Source organism: Halyomorpha halys, unplaced genomic scaffold (genome assembly GCF_000696795.3).
Source record: "Halyomorpha halys isolate HHAL.00 unplaced genomic scaffold, Hhal_1.1 Scaffold26.1, whole genome shotgun sequence".
Taxonomy (NCBI): domain Eukaryota; kingdom Metazoa; phylum Arthropoda; class Insecta; order Hemiptera; family Pentatomidae; genus Halyomorpha; species Halyomorpha halys.
The window spans coordinates 267,306-268,067 of record NW_027115055.1 but is presented as its reverse complement, the minus strand read 5'-3'; the positions used below and the strand labels follow the sequence as shown (position 1 = coordinate 268,067).

General features: G+C 33.2%; 1 protein-coding gene across 1 annotated transcript in view; it reads left to right on the top strand.

The window, feature by feature from the left end:
• LOC106683339 (actin-binding Rho-activating protein) overlaps positions 1-762 on the top strand; it is an 86,973-nt gene that overhangs the window by 37,368 nt on the left and 48,843 nt on the right. Inside the window, exon 2 of the mRNA XM_067052142.1 lies at positions 182-395. Coding sequence (XP_066908243.1) covers positions 182-395 — 214 coding nt within the window. The remainder of the gene's footprint in view (positions 1-181; positions 396-762) is intronic.

Below are 762 nucleotides of genomic sequence, written 5' to 3'. Positions count from 1 at the left end.
AACTCAGGTCGAAACGTCGGCATAAAATAAATAAATATGGTTTTGTTTATTTATGTTGTTCTTTGCTGACCGCACCCCACGACAAACTTCTCCAAGAAGTAAATAATTGAAATAATATTAAGGGAAAATCTATTTTATACTTGATTACTGGCTTAAATATTTTTTCTAATGTCTTTTCCAGACCCCTTGCTGGTTCGAAAACAGAAGAGAGAGGTCTGAGAGCCAAATCGCACATCAACAGGGAAATTTTAGAGCTGTGTGAGACAATCTACGACCTGGGAACTTACAATAAGGAACTGAAGAAACGGAGGAAAGAGGGCGAGGGTTCGGATGACGAAGATGGAGAGTATGAAGATGATGGAACAATCATCGTAACCTTTGGGGAACTGTTCGAGGTAAGCTCAAGTTAACATTTATGAATCAGAGGATGAAAATATGTCTCTGTAGTTTTCTGAATATGCTGGGAATATTTTCATTTTTTAACTATAGCATGTTTTATCTTGGAGTGTATAGAGCTACTTCATTGGATTAGGTAGGAAAATACCTCGGTAGTTGTATTTGATTTTCCACTTATGTGACGTGGGTATACCTGTAGAAAATTTTATGTTCTACAAATTTTTCATTTTGTATTTTTTTCTTATATAAATGTTTTCCCGTAAAATACCTTTTAACCGTCCTAAAAAGAATTTTCCAAATTTTCCTGATAATTCTTCATTTTTACTTATACTAGTTAAAATAAATCAGTTAATATTAAATTTAAAA